At 47.0% G+C, this 24504-nt stretch overlaps 1 protein-coding gene across 3 annotated transcripts; it reads left to right on the forward strand.

Annotated features, from left to right (window-relative positions):
* The first annotated feature begins 785 nt into the window (after nucleotides 1-785).
* Nucleotides 786-23039, forward strand: ISX (intestine specific homeobox). Of its 3 annotated transcripts, XM_017890137.1 has the most exons (5): nucleotides 786-1168; nucleotides 1447-2019; nucleotides 18134-18333; nucleotides 20056-20172; nucleotides 21107-23039. In XM_017890137.1, exons 2-5 carry the CDS (start codon nucleotides 1827-1829, stop codon nucleotides 21344-21346), a joined length of 750 nt encoding a protein of 249 aa, XP_017745626.1. In that variant the 5' UTR covers nucleotides 786-1168; nucleotides 1447-1826; the 3' UTR covers nucleotides 21347-23039. The 3 variants fall into 3 exon arrangements, with proteins under 3 accessions (XP_017745626.1, XP_017745625.1, XP_017745627.1); XM_017890136.1 differs by having other exon boundaries at nucleotides 786-2019; XM_017890138.1 differs by having other exon boundaries at nucleotides 795-2019; nucleotides 18182-18333.
* The last annotated feature ends 1465 nt before the right edge of the window (nucleotides 23040-24504 follow it).

Here is a 24504-nt window from a genome sequence, read left to right on the forward strand (position 1 = left end):
TGTGGGTGAGATATTATACGTTCCCCAGACAATAGGGTTTACTTGTTACTGCAGCACAGCCTAGTCCACCCTAATTAAATCATACAGCCTGACATTTCCAAGGAGCACAGCTCCTAAAATGGGGCATCTTTACCTGTTCCTTCTCTCGGGCTGAGTCCCTCCCTCTCCTCACTCACTCTTCTCAGGGAGTAGAGACCAGCTTTCCCTACCCCCAACCTCCCACCCCTGCCCTCTATGAAAGATCTATATTCTAACATCCAAATTCACATTCACAGTCTCTTCCAGGGTATCCATCCCTCTTGTGCAAATTGGCTCCTCGTGGCCAGCAAGGCATCGTGGAGCTCCCCAGGGGAGGGCTGTGATCAGGCCCTGCCATCATATTTTCTGCACAACCTTGCTTCTGGACCTCAGTTTCCCTACATCAGAAAGCCCCGGAATGCTTTTCCTGATCTGATATTTGCAAGCCATGGAAAGCACATCTGAGAGCAAATGAATGCCTGAGGCTGACAGCCAGCAGACTGCACCTCAGCCCAGCCTCCCCCACACACGACCATAGGCTCTCCTGGCTGAGTAAACATGTTTTATTGGGCCTGGGTACACTTCCTGGCCATTCTGCTCCCACCTTCCCTTCCCCTGCTCTGGCCAGTTCCCCAGCACAGCTCCTCCCTGGGGCTGCCAATACCTGTCCTTCAGATCCCCACTGCCTCCTGCCACTTTCCTACCCCGACACCTGCATCCCCAGCCTTAAGGGGCGTGGAGAGTTTCTTCTCTTATCAGCCTGTTTTACTACCCCCTCCTCCTTGGTTACACAGTAATTTGGAGCAAAATTCCTGGCAAGGACAGATCAACAACTGTCAGCTCCCAGTTGGAGAGAAAGGGCCTCTTCAGTTCTGTCTCAAGAGACTCGGAGAAGCAGCAGGAAGGACCCCACAAGGAAGGGAGGGGCACCCTGGGTCAGGTGCCTGTGGAGAGAGTGTTTCACATGTGAAGTGAGGTCAGGAAAAATAGAATAGAAAAAAGCCAGGGCCAGCCCAGAGACACCTGAGAAGAATCAGACTCACAGCTCAGCCCAGCCCTGGCACAGAGAAGAGACAGGCCTGGCAGCACCCCGGGACCCCCTTTCCTCAGCCTCCACCTGCGGGACAGCAGGAGCACTGATGCACTGAAGGTATGTTCTGGAGTCTGGACGCAGCAGAACTGAAGGAAGTAAAGATGGGTGTCTGGGAAGACCGCTCAAGCTGCAGTAAAGCCCAGCACTGAATTGGCCGCCTGAGGCCAAGGGTGGCACTCCAGCCTCCCAGAGACTGGCTAGAGCCACAGGAAAGGGCCAGAAGCCAGAGAAAGGGCAAAGGTGGACACCCTGCCTCCATACCTCCTCTGGAGACTGACCTCCTCTTTCCTGTGCTCTATTGTTTCTCCCTCTTCTCTTTGTTTGCCACTGGGCAGTGACCTCAGGGATCCTGGCCTAAGCTGGTGATTGTGCAGGCAATGCGTCCGAGAAGACCCTTCTCTGGAAGGTTGAACCCCAATTCAGCCATGGTGACTCCTTTGACATCAAACTGGTAAGGGCTGTGAGCTGTAGGCACAGGATACCCCTCCTTCCAGCTCTTCTGTTGTCATCTGCCCATGGAAATCCCTGCAGACGGGAAATCCTGCTTGGATCATCTAACTGGAGCCTCTCTGTTCTTCACCTCCACGCGCCCTCTTGACCCCAGGAGGTTCAGGGGAGGAAGTACGCCACTCTCCACTGGCACCCTCCTTGGCCTACAGAGTCACCCCTGAGCCCCTCAGTGTGTGCTGAGGTGGGCCCTGCTCTCTGCAGGGGTATGGAGAGAAATAGCTTGGGGTGCTCTGAGGCCCCGAAGAAGCTGGGCCTGTCCTTCTCCATCGAGGCGATCCTAAAGAGGCCTGCCAGGAGAAATGACGTGGACAGACCAGAGGGGCCAGGCGGAGAGGGCTCCGGAGAAGCTGTGGCCTCAGGCTCTGGGCTAGAAAAGCCTCCACAGGACCAGCCCCAGGGTAAGTGTCTTCTGATCATTTCTTTCTGTTTCCTGGTCTCCAAGACCCAGCTGGGCTCAGGCAGAGAAAAGGCTTTTCCGTCCATATCAACTGGATAGAGGACTCTAAAATTCAGAGCAAGACTTGGCTCTGGGCTGGTTTCCTGATACACCTTTCAATCTAACCCAAAACTGCGGTTTTTTAGCTGCAGACACCAAAGCTCAATTAGTTGCAGAATGCAGGGACCTGGGGCTTGTTACTGTAACCAGGCCCCGGCTAAGAATGCTAGTTACCGTTTATTCACCATTGACAATGTCATAGGCATTCTCTTTTAATTTCAGTAGAAAGCACGATTATCATAACTGGACAGATAAGAAAACTCATCTGTGAAAGAGAAGAGGAGGATAATGTCCCCAAGTTACGTAGCTGGTAAACAGAAGCCCCGCTATCAGGACCCGGCTCTGACTCCCCCAAATCCCTGCTGGGTCCAGCACAATCTCCTCCTCATAAGCCGAGTTCAGTCTGCAAAACTTCCAGGGGCTGAAGCTTTGCCCAGGGGCTTAAGCTTTGGCTCAGGAAAAGTCTGTCCACCCTAATCACCTTCCCCAAGCCAGTGGCCATCTCAAGGCCTGTCCCCAGATAACAGTGACCAGGTAGATCAAGAGCCAGCTTGAGGAAAGGAGGAAAGCTGCACTGGGGCATTGAGGTGGATGCACACACCTGCTAAGAATTAGGAACCCAGGGTGTGAGTCTTGGCTCTGCCGTGGCCTGCTGTGTGACCTCAGGAAAGTCCCTGTCCACTGGAGCCTCACGTTTATTCTCGGCAAAACACTTGGGTGAGGGAATAAGAAATGGTGAAGCTGGTGATGTCTCAAGGGCCTTCTGAGTCTGACAGTCATCGAGCCTGGAATATCTCACATGAGGTTCTCAGTTCTCTCCCCTTTTCCCCCCCTTTTAATCCAAGAAAATGCTGGAAAGGAAGCTCAGGGAGCCCTTAATGTCATTACCTGCCATAAATAGAGCTCCACATCCCCCCGACCAAGCAAGTGTCCCATGGAGGGAGCTGATGAGGGATCACACTCAGCTGCAGGTATGAGGAAGACCAGGAGGGCTGTGTCCGCAGGCAGGAGGCTGGTGTGTTTCCCCGTGGCTGAGTTTTCCAAAGGGAAAGGGTCCCTAGCTCAATTTTTGGAAGTTCATTAATATCTTCCAGTCCATTAAAGATTCATAGAAACATTTCCACTTGGGGTCCTGAGTCTTTCCTGCTGTAGTTGCATAAATCTATGATCACCCTGTGTCATGAGAGGTCTTGCCCCTCCTACCAGAGCAGCTTCCCTTCCCCTAGCCTGATGACGGCAGGCTTCAGAAAGGAAGCCACTCTTTCTAGGCCTCCACGGAAGATTCTGGCATGTTCCGTGTCAGCTATCCATCTGGTCCCACAACAGATCCCAGTAAGTGCCGACCAGACTAGTGGTGGTGACATCGGATGGTGTTTTATGACTTCCACAGCACTTTTGTGGCCATTTTCCCATCTCATTGTCACACTTGGGAGCCCATCTTACAGATGATGAAACCAAGAAGAGAAGATAAATCCCCCACAAAAACTATGTGAGTAATGAGCACTAGAATTGCACCCTGGTGGCCTGAGACCATCTACTCTAGATTATTCCTGAACATAGTTTAAATCCATCCATCTCCCACTATGCTGAAATTCAGCATTTCTGGAAGCTTGGAGAGGGTTCCACTGGCAGCTCTCAAGATGACCTTGGTGGGTATATAGATAAAGATGATCTAGCTCAATAGTCCTGTAATTACTTCTACACTAACCTTGTATTTATGATGAAAGACACTGCTATCCACGTATGGTCATGATATAAGGTATTATTTTAAAATACATTTATTATTTGAGTCAAACAAAAAAGTCTATTTGGGAAAATGCTAAACAAATAATACAGATGGGATCCGAACATGCCAGAAACTATACAAAAGAAATGCAGAAATTGCAAATGAGCTGGAGTCTGTGAAACATACTGGGTGAGGCGGGCAGGGATTCAGGAAACCTGCCCTCTAAGCCCAGATCTGGCCCCAGTGCACAAGAGGACCTCAGGCCAGTCACTTCCCTCTCTGGCCTCAATCTCCCCACCTGTAACATGAAAAGGCAGGGCTAGAATATCCATAAGGTCTCTCCCAGCTCTGACATGCCATGACCAATTTAACAGCAAATTAATTGCTGAAAAACCTTGGAGATTCCCTCGTGGTGATTTTCCACCGTACAATCTTTCTCCCCGTGGAAGGGATGGTCATGATCCCAGGCAGGGCAGAAGCAGAGAGACTGGAAGGCCTCTCCCTACCCTCACAGGAGCCCTCATGCCCAGCCCTGTGCTTATTGCTGCTGGCTGATGCTTCTCTACTTCCCTGTTTTATGTGCCTCCTCTTGTGCAGGACCCCTCAGCAGAGAACAACAGGACCAGACATAGCAACACCTTCTCCTTCCCCAAGAATAATGGTAAAGGAATAAGTTCCTCTTTGTCTCCACTTAACGTTTGAAAGGCTTCCTAGACTGGCTCACAGACAACCCTTGCCATCTCACCTAGGGAGCTATTAAAATGCAGCCTGTCAGGCGCAGCACCCAAGACTCTGACTCTAAGTCAAAAGGCCCAGGAATCTGCATTCTAACAAGCTCTCCCAAATGATTCTGATGTTGGTGGCCCAAGGAAGTGGTCCTTTGAGGAAGCTGAGACTCAAAAAGGTAAAGTGGTTTGTTCCAAGCTACAGAGCCAGTACATGCGAGAGATGGGATCAGGCTAGTTATCTGGGCTCCAAGGCTAGCATAGTGCTCTACTGTCCTCATTTCTCATGGCAGGGACAAAGGTCCCCCCCGACATCTTCCCACTCCTGCAGGGACCTTCATGATCTATAGGTTGGATGCTCCCAGGTCTTAAAAGTCAATGGGAAAATCCAAGACGACCTCTCTATCTGAAAAGATTCTACACCGAGCCTCCTGCTCTCTCTCCTCCAAGGAGAGGGAAGCCCTCCAAAACCCAGGACCCTCCAAAGTTAAGGGAGACCCATTCAGGAGGAAGCCTCTTTATACCGAAAGCTCAGACCCTGGGAAGAAAGAGAGAGAGACCATCTTTGCACCTCTACCACTGATAATCCTCTGTGGGGAAATCATAGGCCCCAGGGGAAAGATGATGGAAAATTGACAAGGAAGAGAGACCACCGCAGTGGGTAAACCAGTATGGATTGCCTGGCCTCTGGGGAACCCAGAGATCTTCCCTTGCCTGCTCACCAGCTATTCATTCAGTGAATAACCACTGAGTGCTTACTCTGGGCCAGGCTGGGGGCTGGGAAGGTGAAGGTGAATAAAACAAGATGCAGTGACTACTCACCTGGAGGGGGATGGAAGTCCCTGGCAGTGCCACCCTGGGGCAGTGCTGACTTCTGCCCATCTTGTCTGGTGGAGCTGGCTAGGGGCAAGGTAAAATTCTTGGCATTTGAGAAGCATCCTGTAGCAAGGGATAGCAACACTTTCTGCAAAGAAACAGATGGTAATGTCAAGCTTTGATGGTCAGATGGTCTCTATCACAATTACGCAACTCTTCCGTCACAGCTGAAACTCATCTGTAGAAAATGTGTAAATAAATGGGTAGGCTTATGTTCCAATAAAACTTTATATACAAAAACAGGGGTCGGTCGGGCCAGATTTGGCCCTCATGCTGCAGTTCATCAAGTGCCTGCCCCTGACACATTAGTGTGGCACTCAAAGTCCTTCCCAGACTGGCCTTGTGCATCCCAGGCTCACCCCCCAGCACACCCTCCCCGGCCCTGTCTACCCTCGAGGTGCAGGCAACTCCTCTTCAAATTCCAAACCTTTCTTGCGCTTGAAATGCTTTGGTGTCTTTGCCATTTAGAAGCCACTGCTCCTCCTGCCGCCTCTTCCTCTTCTTTCCCCTCTTCCTCCCTGTCTGTATTAATTTTCCATGGCTGTTGTAACAAATTACCACAACCTGAGTGGCTCAAAACACAGAAATACATTCTCTTACCATTCAGAAAGCCAGAAGTCTGAAATCCAGCTGTTGGCAGAGATAGCTCCTTCTGGAGGCTCCAAGGGAAAATCTGATCCATGCCTCTCTCTCGTAGTTTCTGGGGGTTCCAGCCACTCTTATGCTTCTTTGACTTGTAGACACATCACTCCACTTTGCCTCCATCTTCTCACAGCCTTGCCGTGTGTGTGTGTGTGTGTGTGTGTGTGTGTGTGTGATGTCCCTTTCTCTTATAAGGACACCTGTCATTGGATTTAGGGCCCACCCTAAATCTGCGATGATCTTATGCCCAGAACCTTAATTATATCTACAAAGACTCTATTTACAAAAAAAAAAAAATTAGCAATTCCCAGGGGTTAGGACTTAGACATATCCTTTTGGGTGTCACTATTCTACCCATTCTGCCCATTACACTTTCCATCACTTCTTTGTCCCCTCATATTCCTCTTTCTCCTTTCCCTTCCCTGTCCCTCACCTCTTTCTCCTCTCCTCCTCCTTCTCTTCTCCCTCTTTTCCCTAGCCCTCCTCCTCCCCTGAACTACCTGAAATCAAAGACAGCTGCTCTGCTATGGGAACTGGGAGAGGCAGCCCTGGTTTGAGGCTGTGACTAAGGCCTGTGTGTATCTCATCACCTAGTGATTAACAGCTCTGGCTCTTACCCAGGTAGATCCAAGAGCTCCCATCAGAGCAGACAAGAACAGGGCAAAAGGATGTGGAGTTAAAAATGGGCACTTCCCTGAGAGAAGTGTGCTTTGGTCTTGCTCCAATGGACTCCATCTCTCAGTTCCTGACACCAGAGCTATGGGGGACCTTCCTACAGGGATACTGGAAGATTGGTTCTAGAATTGAGAACCTGGCTCAGTCTCAGGCCCTGAGGGGGCACAAGAAAGTGCAAGGCATGGCCCCTACCTGAAAAAAAAAGAGCACTGTATTAGTGTGGGGTCTCCCAAAAAAGCAGACCCTAAGGAAAGGATCTGAGCACAAGTAGTTGATATTGGACACACAAGGAAGTAGTGAAATAATACAGGGAAGGGGAAGCAATGAATAAAGGGTATGTTATTAAGCCAGTGGTCCCTATGGGTAATTGAAGCTCAAATCCTTTGGGAAATGGAGCAAACGTACTCCCCAGAATTATCCAAGGATTTGATCCCTAAAGACAAACGCTGGCAGTAAGAAGCAGGTACGGAGCACAGAAAGGCCTGGGTGATACAAGCCAGCCATTGACAACATCAACTATAATCATAAGGCCCAGAATGTGAGAGCTAGGAGAAATCCAAATGGGCAGAGGAGGAGGCTTAAAACCTTGGCTATAATTTAATTTTGATTTATCCATTGTATTCTTTATCCAGACACGCAACAAATAGCCACTGAATATCTACTGAGTGCCAGACATACCTATTGCACAACAAATCATCACACAACTTAGTGGCTTAAAATAATAAATATTTATTATCTCACTCAGTTTTGTGGATCAGGAATTTGGGAGCAACTTAGGTGGTTCTGGCTCAGGGTCCCTCGTAAGATTGCAGTAAAGATGTTATTTGGGGTTGCAGTCATCTGGAGGCTGGACTGGAATAAAAGATTTATGTCCACGGTGGTTCACTCACATGGCTGGTGAGTTGGTAACAGCCACTGGTGGCAGGACCCAGTTCTTCCCTATATAGGAACCTCCACATGCTGCTTGAGTGTCCTCACAAAATGGCAGATAGCCTTTCTCAAAGTAAATAATCCTAGAGGGACAGCCAAGTGGAAGCAGCTTCCTTTTAGGACTTAGCCTGAGAAATCACATCGCATCACTTTCACTGCATTTCATTCATTAGAAATGAGTCACCAAGTTGGGCCCACGTAAGGAGAATTTGAAAGAAGTGTCCATGAAGTTGCAAACCCCTCTGACAGCCACTACGGTACTGAACTGGGCACTGGAGATGGTGTAGAGCATCACAAAACCTTTTTGGCCGGTTTTGTGGAAGATGATTTTTCCGTGGACAGTGGGTGGGGGAATGGTTTCAGGATGATTCCAGCACATAACATTTATTGTGCACTTTATCTCTATTATTATTACATACTCACCATAATGTAGAATCAATGGGAGCCCTGAGTTTATTTTTCCTATGAGAATCTAATGCTGCCACTGATCTGACAGCAGGTGAGACAAATAACCACCAAATAATCACAAACGAAAGTACAATTACAGTTGTGACAAGTGCTGGGGAGATGGTGACATAGTACTCCAAGGGACGATTCCGTGGGAGATTGGTCTGTCAGGGAGGTCAGAAAATGCTTCCTAGAGAAGTTATGGTTGGTCTGTAATCTGAAGACTGAGTAGGGTGGAAGGGAGGGCATTCCACATGGAGGGAGCCCCAAGGGCAAGAGCCTATTAATAGATGATGCCCAAGGATACAATTTGAGGTCTAGGAGCCAGAAAGGAGCCAACCCACGCGGCCTTGTAGGCTACAGTAGACATTTTTATTTTTGCTTTGTATTCCTAGGGGAATGAAGAATCATTTTCAGATTTTAGGCAAAAAAGTGTATAATGATCAGTATTAACGAGAGCTATTTGGTTACAATTGACAAAAATTATCTTAGGTTAGCTAAAATGGAGAGGGACATGTAGTGCCTTGGAGGAAATTAAGAAATCAGTTCCCAGACTAAGCCACGTGAAGGGCAGAATGATAAGTAACCTTCAGCTGTGATGGGATCCAGACCCAATAATGTCATCAAGTCTCTGCAGCTGTTTCTCTCTGCATGCGCGCTCACCTCTTTCTTGCTGCTAATTGGCATTCTCCTAATAGCTTCCAATAGTTTCAAGAGTTAGATCAGTCTCCAGTGATGTCTTCAAGCCCTCTAAAATCCCGTGTTCAAAAGCCCCAGAGGAGGGACACCCATTGGCCGAGCTTGAGTGAGATGTCCACCTCCAAACCAGTCAACTGAGACCAGAGGGTGTGGCTGGAGGAGTTGTGTGTGCTTGGGACTTGTCTGGAGTCTTCATCTTGCTCTTCTCCTTCTACTTCACTGTTCCATGCTGGGATGATGGTTCCTTATTTCAGGACCCTTAGAACCCTTCGTACATCATTTTAGACTCCATATATGGAAACCTCAAGTTTCTTTATCAATGGTGTGTTGCTGAAGAGGTTTCCTCCCCATTCCTTGTAAGGAGGCAGTTGTTAATAATTTGTCGGCCAGAAATGTCTCTTCCTCCTGTTTGAAAGCCCTGTGACTTTGTATATCTCCAATCTGGGCACTCGGCACATTTGCCACCTTGGTCGGCCTTCCGTAGGTATTTAAGCAAAGAGAACAATTAAATTCCTCCTCAGTTCTTGGTAAGAAGGGTAACTAAATATGGATTTCCCCATTGAACAGGAACAAGTTCTAGGACACTTCCTGTGTCACACCTTGAAACATCCCCTGACTACACAGCTTGTGTTGTCTGATTATTCCCCTGCATCAACATAGTATAGATTGGAGAGGAAGTGGAGAGGGTCTGAAACATAAACACACACTCATACACACACACACATGCACACATGCAACACATGCACACATGCACACAACTTCCCAGCAAGGAAGAGAGAACTGTTGAAATATTATAGCACATGAAATCAACCCATTGCTATCCTGTCCCAATAATCTGTGCCCATGCTTCATGTTTTAGTCTCACCAGACCTAAGCACATTGTCATTAGTCACATTGTCATAGCACAAATATGATATACAAACCTAACAAAGTGCTTTAAAACACAGAAGAGGAAATAATGAACCCTGCATAACACCATCAGAGACGGCCCTTCAGAGAAGAAGTGGTTTTTGAGATGGAGTCAGGCAGAGAAAGGGAGAGGACATTCCAGGAAGAGGAAAGCCTGTGAAGCAGCATCCAAGAGGTATAAAAAGGAATAATCCTTGAGAAACAACAAAATCGAGTGGCTAGAATCTAAAATTCATGGAGCACAGTCACAAGAGATGAAAGAAGTAAGGTAGATGGAAGGTCAAGTGTGTCAAGAACTTTGGCCTTTATATGTGTATATCAGCATTTTTTAAGCCTTAGATTTTACAATGTTTTGGGAACTTCAGGCTTTCATTGAGATGCATGACCAGAGCTGCCTTGGATGAAGGGGAAGATGGAGGAGGCCCCACACACACTACAATAAAGGAGCTCTACTGCTGTTTGTTTTGTAGGATTTCCTTATAATTTCATTTAAACAAAGGGTACAGTTGCTTTAAAATAAAAAAGGAAGAAAGAAAAAATATTTTAAATACATAAGTAAAAAGTATGGGTGAGTGTGGGTGTGTGTGGGTGTGTGGTGGGGGAGTACATATGCTAAAATTCCTACACACAAAATATTATGAAAGTGAGACCACAGGTGTGGAAGATGCAAGCCTCACACTGCCTAGAGAGTGCTAAGCCAGTCACCCCTGGGAGTGGCACTCCCTTTCTGGTGAGTTTTCCAAGGGTCTCCTCCTAATTGTTCCAGTGATTTCTTTATTCTCATCTCTTTCCACCTTGCTGTTTTATTTCGTTATTTATTTACACAAGAAGTTCCTGTGTATTACAGAAAAATAGAAAATACAGATTAATAGGTAAAAGAAATGTAACTATAATTCTACCATCTCACCATCCAGTAATAATCACTACAGATATTTTGACTGATTGACTCACAGAGACTCATAGAAAAAAAATGTTTACAAATATGGAAGCTAGTTTGTTGTAAGCTGAAATTTCACACTCTTAAATGTAAAAAAAAAAAAAAAAAAAAAAACTACTGTGTTTCAACTAGGAGATTCACAACATACCTTAGAAAGAAATATTTGATTTATTTGAGCTTTGACGGATGAGTAGGAGTTCGCTAGGCAAAGGAGGAGGACAAGGTATTCCAGACTCAGGGAGCACAGAACAAGGGCCTGGAAAATAAAAGTGCATAGCTGATTTGGGGAATGTGGAAATGGTCAGGTGGGACTAAAATTATAGAAATGACAATTGAGGGAAAGCAGATGATGCTAGAAAGATGGAATGGGAAAGGCCTTGAATGCCATGCTAAGAAGCTTGCCTTGTTCCCTTTGGGCACAGGGAACCAAAGAAAGTCTGTGGCCTGACTAGGGAAATGAGGCCAGCACAGGTCAGCCATGGGGAGACTCCTGCCCTGCACCCCACCTTCGTGTGTCAGGAGGTGTCCCCTACAGGAGGGCTGCAAAGAGGGCCCTGGGTGTCCTCCATGGTGAACCCACTGTTTTCAGAAGACAAGGGTGAGGCCCGTTTCCAGAGACTGCCCAGCGGCAACGTCCCCGGGGCCTTTAGCTGCGCAACCAGGACCAATTAGCAGACCCCAGAGAAGAAGCAATCAGGGGAGGGCGCTGAGAGCGGAGAAACATCAGTTTATAATTAGGTGGCCTACTCACCTGTGTAAATTGTGTATTTCTTATGATCGATGTGCTAAACGGCTCAGGTTTAATTAAGTTCTGCTGACTCATTCTCTTCGAAGACCTATTAAAGTGTGAGTCACAGCTTGTACCATTAACAATGGGGACAGGAGCAACTTGAAAAGGGTGGCAGTTCCCTGCTGCCTCCACCCCCTCCACTGTTGTCCCCATGTGCCCACTCCCCAGGTAGGCTGGGCTGTGACCACCTGCTTCTTGGCTTCTCTGCCCAGAACCTGGTAGGGAGATGCTGGGCTGGATGGGAACCGAAGGGTTTTCTGACTCCTGATCCAGTGCTCCTTCCAGGATGATCCATGCTGCCTCAGAAGTGTCCCCTCTTATCAGGGACCCAGAACACCCTGGTTTCTCCTGGTGATTGAGAATCCTATCCTATGCATGGGCCAGGGCCATCAATGAGCTTGTATTTTCCAGCCTCTTGCCTAACGAGTTTCCAAAATTCTACACACTGAACTGCATTCTACCTTCTCTGTTCCATATTATGCTGTTCTTCCTTCTCCCACCTTATTCCCTTATTTGTAACTCTCTGTGGTCTGTAACCCAAGCATCAGCCTTCCTGGTGCCCTCACAGTCTCCTCTTTTCCTGCAGGAAAGTTGAAGTGCTGACCTTCATCATTCCTGAGCTGCCCCCTTGGACACTGCCCTTTACACTCCCACACTGCTTTGTGGGCCATAATTAGGGGACTCTGCTCTGACTCATCGCCCAGAGCTCCTGGGCACCATCCCCTCCCCTGGTTATCCTCCTTCTCCCCAGGCACCAGCGGAGATGTGAGTGTGGGGCACTCCTCTCTTCCTCTCGCCTTCCCTATACTTCCGGTTTCCCCAAAGCCATCAAAGCTGACACTGTACTTTCTTTCCTGGTATACCTGTCAGATACTTTCTTTCTTTCCTGCTGCCTCCATCCCCCTCCACTGTTGTCCCCACATGCCCACTCCCCAGGTAGGCTGGGCTGTGACCACCTGCTTCTTGGCTTCTCTGCCCAGAACCTGGTAGGGAGATGCTGGGCTGGATGGGAACTCAAGGGTTTTCTCACTCCTGATCCAGTTCTTCTTCCAGGTGGGAGATTTCAGTGATCTTTCGTAATTGTTTCAGTGATTTCTTTATTCTCATCTCTTTCCACCCTGCTGTTTTATTTGGTTGTTTATTTACACAATAAATTCCTGTATATTACAGAAAAATAGAAAATACAGATAAAAAGGTAAAAGAAATGTAACTAGAATTCTACTATGTGGCAATTAGAGGAACTTGCAATGCGGGGAGAAACTTAAAATTAGACTCAGAATATGACTTTTCCAAAAATCCAGTGGAAGACCCTCTAAGGCAGCACTGTCCAGCAGAACTTTCTGTGATGATAACAATGTCCTATATCTGCACTATCCAATACCGTAGCCACTAGCCACATGTGGCTATCAAGCGATGGAGGGTATGACTAAGAAACTGAATTTTTGTACTCTATTTAAGTTAAATAGTCACATATAGCTAGGGGCTATCATATTGGACAGTGCAGTTCGAAGGAGTTAAACCCTTCACAAGGTACAACCTCAGATCCTAATCTCATTTCCATGACTCCAGGCTGAAGTCTGCCTCAGATCCTAACCTCATTTCCCTGGCTCCAGGTTGAAGTTTATTTGTCTCTCCCAAAACTGCTCTTGGCCTTCTGGTTGGGTCTTCGCAGTCATACTTCCTCACCAGTATGAATTTTAGGCACCCCTCCTTACTCCAAGAGAGGCCACTAAATCTGTGAGACACAGGGACAACAACATCATCACCATCATCATCACCTCTCAAAGACAAACATTTATCCTGAGAATGTGTAGTTCAAAGCTAATGAGAAAACATATTTTTCTCACCAGCCTATGACTTGGCAGGCAGCCCCTCCTCCATGAAGTCAGCAGTCAGGTTGTTTTGCAGGGCAAAGTTTAGATCCTTTCCTTCTTCACCCCACCTCTAAATTACCTTCTTCCAGTACTCTTGGGAACAGGAAAAAGCCATCATGTCTTAAAAGCTGCTCCTTTAGTTACACAAATGGAAGCTTTGAAATATTTATTTTATTATGGATTCTATTCTTAGTCATAAATCCTTGTTCACCTGCGTTTCCTTCTGGGGTAAATGGAGGAGATGGCTTATTTTCATTACGACCCATCTTACGTTTCTACTCCTGTGTTCTCCACATTATTTCATTTCCTGTATTCTGGTTCCACATCCCACATTCTCTCCCACATTTCTATAGTCCCAGGAAGACCTCAACTCCCTGCTGTCCTTGACACCTCAGTTTTCCAGGTCAACCTGGAATCTTCCCTTTTGTAATTTTTTTTTTTTTTTTTTTTTGGCAGCTTCCTGCAGAACTGTACCATATCATTTACTATCATCTAATATGCTGACTGGCTGAATGAATGAAGGAGTAAATCCAATACTGTCAGGCATGGCTTGTTCATTTTGTACTCCTGCAGACAGGCCCTCAGTGCCTATTAGCTGCTGGTTACAGAGACAACATTCACTGAGCTCTTGGAATGAATTAACACCTGCCATTTCTCTCTGCATCCATTCTGACTGATTTCAGCTGTATCCCTTAAACACAACACCAGCTCTAAACATAGAATAAATATCTTTTTAAAAAACCACGAAGTTAAAAAGGCAGTGTGCACTTCGGGAGGGAAAGGGGTCGAGAGGGAGAGGCAGAGATGAGGCTCTCCTACAGAGTTGGGTCACAGGCCAATAGCTTACTCTAGTGGGGAGTAATGTTCAAAGCCTCACTGCCTGCGACTCCCAAGAAGCTTCCAAGAATCCACAAAAGTGAGCAAAAGTACTTTGAAAGGATAAAAATGGATTAACAACAAAAGTGAGGGGTGGTAGAAAGGATTGAGAACAAAAGCAAACCTGAAATCCCATTTCTACAACTGAGACAACTGGGCCTGGTGGCTTCCCGGAGAGAAATCTCACTGGCCTTGTCCCTTTCACCAAGTAAACGCATCCTGCAGGCAAGCCTGAGGCAAGGACTTTTGAGCCATTCATCCTCCATCCCAGAGAAGGAGGATTATAAATATCAGGGTGGATTTTGCCTTAGTGACCTGATCATTCAACGTCTCTCTCCCCCTCCATTCTACTGATGGGGAGACTGAGGCCCAGAGAATGAATCTAGAATGTGGCACAAGTTGCATAGTGGAACCAGGAACAGAGCTTGGATTTTCTGATGTCCAGCTCACTGGGTTTTCTACTATCCAATGACAGCAGGATCAATCATAAGCACCAAGAAAGAAAGCAAGTTAGTTGATTTTTTCAGGTGTTAAACCCTCAGAAGTGAAATCTATTTTTCACTGAGTGTCTACTCCAATTCTTAACGTGTGATGACTTTACCTCTCTTATTTGGGGTAAAAAGCAAGTGGGCTGGGTGGGAGTCAAGGGACCTCAGCTGGAGCTCAGACTCCCACCCCTCCTTTGTAGCAGCTTCAGCTCATGTCAGTCATCCTTTCTGATGTGTGACATCTGACATAGTACAGAGTTTCAGACAAATCCTGTGGAAGTCTTTTCTGTCCAACAGGACTGAGAGCAGAGCCTGAATTCTACTTTTATCCATTTAAGGCACATATTTGTTGAGCTCTCACGGGGAGCCAGTTCCTCAGCTGGTCTCAGATACAGTCAGATACAGTCCCTACTCAGATATAGTCTCTGCCCTCCAGGGGCTCACAGCCTAGAGATGGATGACAGAAGACACATGAGGCTTCCTTCCCTGGGAGGCTTAGCGTTCTCTGAGCATAAGTATGAGTGACCCTGGGACAGGAACTACCTAGGTTCTCAATTAATTCCTGAGAGCGACTTTTCTTATAAGGAATGAGGAAAAAATCAGGAGAGGCGAGGTGTCAGCTAGAATGGTACGAATTCCCCTGGGCCCCAAAAATGAAGGTGATCTGGGGAGACGGTTTGTGCCTTTTCTACAATCCCTAAAATCACATCACAGGGACAATCTGTGGTCCAATTAAGACAAGGATTTTAATTCTGTCCTCAGAAGTCCATGGTCAGGTAAACAAACCCACTGCCACCTGGTTTGGTCCTTCCTCCAACGTCCTCTGTCACCTGACTCCAACCAGGAGCTACAGGCAATGCTGGCTGAGTCTCCCATTCTGCCGATGGGGCAATCTTCCTTACTCTCCATTGTGTGGCCAGGTCCAAGGACCACTTTTCTGTCCTCATCGTAATTGGTCTGTCTGCAGCATGGACCCAGCTGACTGTGCCTTCTTTCTTGAAACAGTCCTCACTTGCCTCCTCCTTCAGAGGCCTCCCTTCTTGGTCTCTTTGTTGCCTTCCCCATTGCTGAACCTCTACATGGTGGAGGCACCACAGACTTGCTCCCAGGCCCTCTCCTTTCCCCCACCTACACTTTCTGCCTGTGTGATACCCATTCCCATGACTATAAATGCCAAAGAGATGCTGACAATTCCCTAATTCGAACCTCCGTCCTCAGTTCCACTTTGAGCTCCAAACTTACCAATGCATCTTCCTATTCCATAGCTTCCTTTGGCTAGCCAATAGACATCACACACTTAACATGTCCAAAATGAACACCCAATTTCCCCATAATACAAACACATGAACACAAACACACACATGCACACACACACACGAACACACACACACACACCTTTTGCTCAAGCCAAAACCAAACTGTTGTCCCTGATTTATCTCAGCCAAAAGATAATCCACCAACCTCACCTGACAGCCTCTGTCCAAAATATACCCCATAATTAGCTCTATACCTCCCTGCAAACAACTTCAGCAGCATGACTAGAGAGATGGTAGTTGATGGATCTCATCCTACTTCTCACATCCACCACCCCTGCACCACTAGAGGGGTTTGAGTCTCTTTCCTAGTTGTGTAACAGAAAATTTCCAGGGATTGATTCCAAAAGGTCCAGTTCAGCTTCCCACACTTGAGCCAATCCAGTTCCCACTACAACTACTTGGTTGGTGTATGCGAAGAATAGTTTCCAAAAGGAGGACAGGGCAGGTCTCAGAAAAGAGGCACTTCTGGGCAGATAAATCCCAACAGGTGTCCACTTCCCTCTGTTAGCTCAGTGACCACCATGTGTTCTAGGTCATGAGCAAGCCTATCTGTACCCCCTATGTCACCATATGATGAGTGCTTCCAATCAAGGACCAAGCCTTCAGCTTTTCTACACCTCACTGCCTAGTGTTGTGCCTGGCACAAAGAAGTATGTGCTTAACAAAAAAGGTGGATGAATGAATGACAAAACTAGCAAGTAGAATGAAGATATTGCCAGTAAGGAAGATCACCCAGGGCTAGAAAGATTAGGACATAATTTTTGGAGATTATAAGAATGAATGCATGTGCTAAAGAATCCGCAGACATTAGAATTGCAGACGAGAGAGAAGAGGTGATCCCAGACAGAGGGGACTACCTTAGAAAAAACAAAGTGATAAGCACACACGTGATGTGTTATGGATACAGTAAGCAGCCCAACTTGAATGAAGCAAGGTATGTGGGTCAACAAAGTATTGGAGGCAGGGCTGGCTTCATGGGCATGTGTGTGACCAATGCAGATGCTCAGGACCCTGTGCTTAGAAGGAGGCCCTGAGAGTGGGATTGAATGCATATTGTCACCATCTTGAAATCTTAATAATTGTATATTTGAATATCTGATTAGTGAAATCCAGTGGAACAGTGGTGAATGCACCAGAAGCAATCAACGCTTTCTCATAACCTCCCAGCTTCTCTAGGACGGGCTTTTGGTCAACTGTTTCTCTGCTCCTACCCAGCAACTGCTGTTCCCTCCATCTTGGTGGGGAAGGGGACTGGGCAGGGGTTCACGGAAGATTGAGGTCAAGCACTGAGTTGCAGAGTGGAACCAAGTTTCTTCATGGGGTATCCATGACTGTAAGTCTTAGGGTGGGTCCCCAGGTCCCTGTGAGGTCTATTCTCACCCTGTGAGTATCCTTGTGCTCTCTGAGGGATGCATGACATGAAATAGCAAATAAAAACCCACTATGGCAGTTTAAGAGACTATGGAAAAAATAAAAAGCTATGTTTCGGCTTTTTGATGAAAATGTGAAATTTTCACATTTTCATCTTGCACTGGGCCCCACAAATGATGCAGCCAGCTCTGACTAAAATGGAAGCTGGACGGGTGGGCTGGAGACAGACTGTCAACAGCTTTGACTGCTACCGAGCTCAGCCTTTACTTTGCAGACCAAGACTGACACACTTTTTCTATGAAGAACCAGGTGGTAATTACTTTAGTCTTTGCAGGCCACATGGTCTCTGTTGCAATGATTCAACTCTGCTGTTATAGTGCAAAAACTGTCAGAGACAATATGTAAACCAAAGGGAGAAGCTGTGTTCTAATAAAACTTTATTTAAAGACAGACAGTGGGCCAGGTTTGGCCTGGTGGCCATAGTTTGCCATCTCCTGCTGTAGACAAAAGAGAGTCATTGAAGGCAACTGAGCAGCAGAAAGGCACAATCAGAGAAGATTTTCTAGAAGGTTAACTTGGCCTCACTGTCCGTGGTGGGTGAGGGTCGGTGTAGAGGCAGAGGATTTTAGGAAAGAGAATACTGTGAAGCTGCAAGCTTGAGAAGCCAGAGGCCAAGGCTCGGGAGCAGCAGTGGGGTGGAAGGGTAGGACAAGTCAACACAAAAACCTCGCCTAGGTGCTGACATCAAGGCCACTGACCCAACTTGGACCTTCTCCCATGCAGAAGGGAGGAAGAGCAAGCGAAGGGTTCGTACCACCTTCACCACCGAGCAGCTGCATGAGTTGGAGAAGATCTTCCACTTCACCCACTACCCAGACGTTCACATCCGCAGCCAGCTGGCAGCCAGGATCAACCTCCCAGAAGCTCGGGTTCAGGTACAGCCATCCCTTCCTCAGCCCCCAGCCTCCATGCCCTTGGGACCATGTGTGAGACACAATATATCCTGGGCCCTTTGGGGTTGCCCCATCTAAAAGTTTCTGTTGGCTTTATCCTGTGAGTATAGTCATTTTGGCCAAACATCATTTTCTGTGAAATGAGGTCACTCTAGTTCCAAAATGGTTTCTCTCCTCTGGGAATGGAAAGGGACTGAAGTGGCATCCGTGATCACCACGGATCTCTGCTCCATACCCTTCCTCCCCAGTTGGCGACAGTTCCAAAATGTCATTCACCATGCAGCCTCATTCACAAAATAGGTCTTAGCCATCTAGACCGGGGGTCAACAACCTTTCCGCAAAGAGCCAGATGGTAATGACGTTAGGCTTTGCAGGGTATATTGTCAGTGTCAGAGCAACTGTTCAAACAGGCCAAGGTAGCACAAAAACAGCCTCAGAAAATATGTAAACACACTTTATTTATGAACATGAAATTTGAATACTGTGTAATTTGCCCGTGTCATAAAATATTACCCTTCTTTTTTTTTTCTAGCCATTTAAAAATGTGAAAACTATTCTTAGTTCATGAGCCATTCAAAACAGGTGGAAGGCCAGATTTAGCCTGTAGGCTGCCGTTTGTCAACCCCTGATCTAGGACACAGGGGGATTCCTTTGGAGGCAGTGTAGCAAAGTGGAAAAAGTCTTGAATTCACGGTCTTGGTTGGAGACCTGGTTTAAGCACCAACAGGCTAATCTCTCATCCGTGATCTCTTCACCCCAGTTATGTATTGCTTCATAGTAGGGTTAGAAATACAGTAGCCCATTGTCACTCACCAGAGGTATTTCCTGCCCTCTTCACATGCACCCAGCTTTGCAAGTGCCACTCTAGCACATGACATTCCACCAGATCCGACTGTGGCACCGTTAGCATTCTCTCTAAAATAGTTTTGTAAGTCACTCTCCTTTTTTTCTTTCCACAAATGCAATGGACTCATTCTAATTCAAAATCAGGCCAACATTTGGTTCTTTATTCTATCCTTTCCTTCTGGCTGAGGACCACTCCTCTCTTAGACTTCTCTCCTTTTTTTTCCCATCTAGAATGAGACACTGGCTAAATGAGAAACCCCTGTATCAGCCACAAAGCCCAGAATTCAACACCTGCCTGTGCAGAATTACCAAGGATAAATGGCTACAAGTCAGGGACCATCAGCACCTGCTCAGGAACACAGGGAGCTGCCAATGTTCAGCCTGCCAAGGGGCCCCAGGGGTTGAAAACGGGTGGCCCACTGGTGACCCACACATGACTTCCATTTTGTCTGCACAGTAGTTTAAAACTCAGAAGCTTTCACATAAAAATCAAGATTCCACTTTGGAAATTGCATGAACCTGCAACACCAGACTCACATTTCCACATGGTGACTGTTGACAGGAGCTGAGAAGCTGCCCCATTTTGGCTTTATTCACCACAAACCCCGACACTCCCAATTGTGCAGCACCAGCTGCTTCACTCATGCATGGGCCCCTGGCCTTGTAGGCATTGAAGGTGGAAACCCTGGTTCCCTCTCAGAAAGCTGACCTCCAGATCCAAAGACATCCTGAATGCCACAGAGCTTTACAAACTATAAAGTGAAGTCCCTTGGAAGGCATAGTTATTATGAATTTGGGGGAGGTGTATTAGATGGAGGAAAACTCTTACTTATCCCCATCCTTTCTCCCTAATTACAGATCTGGTTCCAGAATCAGCGAGCCAAGTGGCGGAAGCAGGAGAAGATTGGCAGCCTGGGGGCTCCACAGCAGCTGAGTGAAGCCAGCGTGGCCCTGCCCACAAATCTGGATGTGGCTGTAAGTGGCTGAGGACTCAAGGTAGGGTGGAAGGAGCCATTGTCTGGGAATATCCCAGTCAGACCCAGATGTGAAGAAGCATCTCGGGGCTCTGTCTACAGGAAAAGGTGCAAGGAAAAATCTTTTAGAAACAGCATGGGGTAAGGAGAAATCTGGAAGACTGTGAGGCCTGGGACAAGTGGCTGCCTCTCTGTCCTCATGTCCTCCTCCCTTAGTGATCATCATGGTGCCTGTCCTTCCTGTGCAAAAATTCTCAGTTTATAAAACAGGATCACAGAGGGAAGTGCAGTACACAGACGTTGGAGTCAGAGTGCCTGAGTTCAAATCCCAGCTCTTAATTGCCTGAGGTGTGGCTTAGAAGAGTCACCTAATCCCTCAGAGAGTATAATAAAGTTTTTTGATGAGGATGAAATAACTGAGACATAGAGGATGCCTAGCACCTAGGAAGTGCTCCCTAAGGATTTAGGGAGCCATCCATGGAGACAGCACATATTTTTGGGTCGGCACCAGGTGCTAAACACTGGGGATAGAGCAATAAACAAAATAGACAATACTTCTCTGCCCTAGAGTTAAAGGTTTTTACATACCCACAGCAATGCCTGGGATTTTTCATTTATTCATTCTTTGCAAATGCAGAAGCTGGGCCCTGAGAGGCAAAGTGACTTTTCCATGTTAAACAATTGTAAGTACCAGGATTCAAGCCAGGTTTTAAATCCCCAGACCATGCACTTCTCCCCACCTACAGTAACCAACCGTCCAGGTTTGCATGGGTCCACACAGGACTTTCAGAGCTAAACCCAGAAGGTCCTAAGCAAACTAGAACAAGTGGATCACATTACCCACCCTTAGCTTCCCAAGCCAGGGAGGAAAAGGCTGAGAAGCTGCAGAGACAGCTTAGGACTCACTTCTCTCTCCTGACCTCTCCTTGTGACAGGGGCCCATGTGGACATCCACTGCTCTGCACAGGCTGGCTCCTCCCACAAGCTGTTGTCCATCAGCTCAAGATCAGCTGGCCTCTGCCTGGTTTCCTGCCTGGATCACCCTCCTCCCAGGGCACCCATGTGACACACAGCCTGTCCCAGGTCCTCCCATCCATCAAACTTGCATCCCTGTGTTATGCATCCTTCCACCTCCACACCCCAAATGGGGCAGCATCTGTGCTACTTCAACATAGATTGGACATCCTCTCCCAGATGAGCCATTTTCCTATCTAGGTGAAGGCAGGTAGCAGATGTGCCCTGGGCCTCTGGGGCAATCGATCTCACAATCCAAAAATGGTCCACAGCCCAGGAAGCTACCCTGAACATGCCAGTTGGAAAGCTGCACCAGACTCGAAAGCAAAGTAAACAATCAAGGACAGCTCTCATCTCTCCTGGCTAAAGCTGTTCTCCTGGTTCAGAAGACAGGCTGGATGAGATCTCAGGCTGAACTCCGAAATACGGAGGTAATCCTCCAGCACCTGTGCTTCCTCTAACTTGCTGTGTGACCTCCATCTGGTCACTCACCCTTTCTGGACCTCATCTGTAAGAGGAGCCAGCTGGATAAGATGATTTCTGAAGACCCTTCCATGGTGGGCACCAAGGCACAGAGGAGGCCAAGGAGAGGTTGTTTGTTCATGCATGCGTTCATCCATGACACAGGAGTACCTACTGAGGACTCCATAAACAGAACAGGATGTAGAAATAAACAATTCGGGTTCTGTCCACGTTTGTCAAAGGGTGGTTCTGGCCCACCTCGGAAAGCAGAATACTTGCTCAACAACCTTGCTGTTGGCCCAAATCTAACACATTCTTTATGACTGTGAGCATCTCAGAGTGAGAGAAAATGCAGAAAGTTTTAAAATTCTGAACAGGATTTAGTGTCTTTCGTTATCTCGTTGGATGGGGAAGGGATGTTGTCATTTCTGGCACAGATGAAAAGTAGAACGGTAAGCTCTTTTCGTTCAGTTTATCTTTCTAGGATATATGAAAAGGGACCAGCTGGAAGACCAGCCTCACTCTGTCCTCGAAAGCCTAAGCTTTCATTCAACTCCTATTTCCATGCAAAGACCCTGGGCAAACCACATGTTCTGTCTGAGCCTCAGTTTTCCTATCCGTAAAATGAAGGTAGCCTGGCCTGCCTCAAAGAGTGTTCAGGAGGCTCTGAGAGGACATGAGTGTACTTTGCAAAGTGAGGGCGAGGCCCAGTGTGGAGTGATATCGTTATTCCAAGATTCCCCTGCAAAAGTGGCTGCTTTGGATCCCAGCCCAGGATGAGTAGTTCCTGGTCCCAGGGAGGTCATCCGCTGAGTGTCCCTTTTGTACAGGTGTCTCTGATTCTTGTCCTTGCAGGTGAAAGACAGGGCCTGCTCCCCTAAGCTGGGAAGCCTGGAATGACCTCTTGCACAAGCCTAAAGTAAATTCCAGGAATCTTCCCCAAATCCCAGATCCTCTGCAATCTACCTGCACCCCTGACCCACCCAGGAGTTGGACCGGGAGTTGGGAAGCCTAGGTCTTAGTCCTACACTCCTTCTAATTTGCTGTGTAACCTTACCATTAACCTCTCTGGGCCTCAGTTTTCTCATCTGTTTTGGAGGTAGCAAGGCTAGCTCTGCCTTCAGGCATGCAATATGCCAGAACTATAGACAACAGCCCACAGGATGCAAAAGTGCTTTGCCATCTTAAAAGTGCCAGATCACCCAGAGTCTATGAATGTGGATATCGACACCAGGTCTCTAGCACCGCTGGATGAAAGGAGAAGGCTGGAGGCTGAGGGAGGAAAGAGCAGTTAACAAACAAAGGCAGTAGCTCATCACTTGGGTAGCAGGTACCCATTTTAGGACCCTAAACTCAAATGTGCAAAATAAAATTTCTATCATTTTGTTATAACTGGATTTACTTTCTATGTTGTTTTGCAGGAAATGTATTCTGGTTACTTCTAGCGTCTGTTCCCCTTCTTCCCAAGGGGGTCTTTGCTAGGCTGAGGGGGAGGGTTGGAGAAGTGTTTATGCAAATGCCACCTCCAGCCTCCCAGAGGGTATGTTTGCTTCTCAGCTTTCTCAGTCTCCTGCTAGTGTCTTATCTAGCCTGGCCTTGGGCATGACCCCTCTGCCCTAGGGACGCATCACCCCATTCAACTCCCTTTTGGGGGTTCACTCCACATCCTCCGCTGTAGCCTCTCACCATAGTTGTGAATCCTCGCTGGCTTCCTCTCTCTTTCATGAGCAAGAGGAAAAGCTGACAACTCTCCCACACACTTCTAGGGTCATGGGAGCCCTGGGCCAGGCAGCAGGTCTCACTCATTCTAGACCTCCCACAGCCATTTCTCATGCCCTGGTGATAGGCAGGTCATGGATGAGACTTGCAGATCTCCAAACTTGTAAGAAGAGTGGAAAAGATGCAGGTCCTCTCTGCTCTGTGGTCCCACTCCCCTTTCTCAGCAACATACTCTTCTTCCCCAGGCTCCTCTTGAAACAGGATTTTCCCAGCCATAGAGATTCAGATGACCAGATGTCTCAGCTTCACTATTGAGGTAAACATTGATTTTGTGAGGCCATTTCTTTCCCCCTAGGAATTTTCTCCCCAATAACTATTTTTATTCCCTTTACCTTATGTGTGTGGGATAAAGGAATCACTTTAGAACTCTTGCCAGCTGTGTGACCTTGGGCAAGTGGCATGTCCCCTCTCTGCCTGTTCCCTGGATAACAACAATTTCTTGCCTCTTAGAGTTTCTGTGACAATTAAATGAGTTAATACATTTTGGCACATGGTGGGCACTCAAGCCATATTAAGAAAAACTCATTTTCCCAAATACACCTTCTACCTCTTTCTACTTCTGAGCTTGAACATCCATTCTGATCTCAAGCTCTATTCCAGGAGTTCTTAAACCAGTCTCCAGGAAGTCAAGGAGCTCCCAAGAAACTATGCAAAATTGTGTGTATCTGTGTGTTTATTTTTTGTAAGGAAAGCATTCATTGCTTTCATCAGTTTTTCAAAGAGCTCTGGGGCTTAAAAACAATAATAATAAAGAATCCCTGTCAGACGTATCTGAGTCAGATCTTGACAGCTTCATATTCTAGCTATGAGGACTACAGACTTGAGAGAAGATCAAGGATAACTATTTTAGAAAAGTAAAATAAAAAAATATTGCTATGGTTTGAATGTGCCCCCCAAAAAGTGTGTGTCAGAAACTTAATCACCATTGTAACAGTGTTAAGAGATAGAACTTTTAAGAGGTGATTAGGCCATGAGGCTCTGTCCTTATGAATGGATTAATGTTGTTATTACCAGAATGTGTTCTTTATAAAAGGATAAGTTCAGTCTCTCTCTCTCTCTCTCTCTCTCTCTCTCTCTC

The sequence above is a fragment of the Rhinopithecus bieti genome, unplaced genomic scaffold, assembly GCF_001698545.2.
Source record: "Rhinopithecus bieti isolate Rb0 unplaced genomic scaffold, ASM169854v2 scaffold_19737, whole genome shotgun sequence".
Lineage (NCBI taxonomy): Eukaryota > Metazoa > Chordata > Mammalia > Primates > Cercopithecidae > Rhinopithecus > Rhinopithecus bieti.